Genomic DNA, 1,748 nt, shown 5'->3' on the forward strand with positions numbered 1-1,748 from the left:
TCAAGGTTTATGACTAGGGTTTTTTCTCAGAAGTACTCCTCAACTTTTGTGGGTAATGATGGTATATATAGTGTGGGTATAGAAAGTGTGTATCTGATAAGACAATCTGGCAAAACAGAATGTTAAACTGCCTGTAATGAACCAATGTATCTAAGATCTAAGCTATGCTCCCCCTAAGCCGTGTAAGCTCCCCCTCAAAATTTTCTCCTCCCTTTTTGATCGGAATGGCCAAAGAGGCTAGAACTGATTGGACTTTGAATCTGATCCCTGGTTCATGGATAAATCATCAATCTGTGAGGATAAAGCCGTGATCTGACCTTGGATATAGGCAGGGACGGACCCAGGATTTTTAGTTGGGGGGGGGGCGGGGTTGGAGAAAAGCAAAAAAAAAAAAAAAAAAAAAGTTCAAATAAGCATCCATATAGTATTAATAAACTATTAACCAAGACAAATACCAAAAAATCATTGTTTCTTAATATATTAAGATACAATCATCTATGAAAAGGGAACTCGGCGCTCTTTCAAATTTTCAAAATCATCTACGATTGAATCCAAACTAAATGTCGAAACTATATCCTTTTCAATGTATAACATCAAAGAGTCCATCAAAAAATCATTTTTCATTTTGTTTCGAAGGTTAGTTTTGACAATTTTCATAGCTGAAAATGCTCATTCTGTAGTAGCAGTAGAAGTCTCACTATTTTATAAACAAGTTTGTATTGTTCTGAATTTCTAGTTCCCACTAACCATTGAGACAACTCAGATAAACTTTTAAATTTTTTGAACTTTGGATCCTGGACTACATTATGCTCAAAATGATAAAGCTCCTTCTCCAACGCTTGTTTGTCATAATCTGTGAAATCTTGTGGATAGAAATTCTTTATCAACGAACAAAGATCACTACTTCTGAAAGATTTTAATGCCTCTCGAGGTTTTAAAGCTGAGCTAAGCCTAAGTTACTCCATTGCATCTTCATTAAACCGATAATTTAGTTCCTGTAGTTGAGAATCTATTGTAGCATAAAAAATATTTACTCGATAATGATGCTCAATTGTAACATTATCTTGTTGATTACGAGCTCGACCTCGCCTCGAAACATAATAAGCATTCATATCTAGGACATCAATGCAATGCTCCTCACAAAATGATATCATAGTAGTGAGTAAGCCATTCCACCCATCATCTCTAAATTTTTGGATAAATGTTTTAGTAGACGAAACTAAATGCATGACATTTAAAATGTCTTGAGATTGGCTTTGTAAAGCTTGACAAAGTTTATTAGTGATCTTCATAGTTTCCTTCTCAAGATACAAGGTGAAGACAAATTCAAATAAAGTTAAATCCTCATAAACTGACTCTACTTCTGCCCGATGTTCTCCATCAATTGTATCATCAATTATATTTTGTAAAACTTCAACAGTTGAAGTAAACATCTTTAATAAGCTAGAAACTAATCTAAAATGTGAACTCTAGCGTGTTTCTATAGGTCATTGTAAAGTGCCAATTTGATTAAGTTCACTTCCAGTCTCAAGCTCTTTGAGATCAATCAAACGTGCTATTTCATTACAATTGACAACTTTCAATTGCTCATTGCACTTGTATGAAGCATTAACAATTTTGATCAGAAAAAGCAATGTAAGAAAAAAATGACTAATGGGAACAACTTGTTTTGATGCTTTTACTAATGCCAATTGTAAGCGATATGCAAAACAATGGATGTAGTAAGCATATGGGCAATCATTCAAAAT

At 33.9% G+C, this 1,748-nt stretch overlaps 1 protein-coding gene across 1 annotated transcript; it reads right to left on the reverse strand.

The window, feature by feature from the left end:
• Nucleotides 1-956: 956 nt before the first annotated feature.
• Nucleotides 957-1,433, reverse strand: LOC126703802 (uncharacterized). The gene has a single exon (XM_050402874.1). The coding sequence runs from the start codon at nucleotides 1,431-1,433 to the stop codon at nucleotides 957-959; it is 477 nt and encodes a 158-aa protein (XP_050258831.1).
• Nucleotides 1,434-1,748: the final 315 nt, after the last annotated feature.

This window comes from Quercus robur, chromosome 10, assembly GCF_932294415.1.
Source record: "Quercus robur chromosome 10, dhQueRobu3.1, whole genome shotgun sequence".
Lineage (NCBI taxonomy): Eukaryota > Viridiplantae > Streptophyta > Magnoliopsida > Fagales > Fagaceae > Quercus > Quercus robur.

Bases quoted from the DNA above. Each gene is read 5' to 3' on its own strand.
- LOC126703802 (XM_050402874.1), bottom strand. From the start codon at position 1,433: ATGTTTACTTCAACTGTTGAAGTTTTACAAAATATAATTGATGATACA.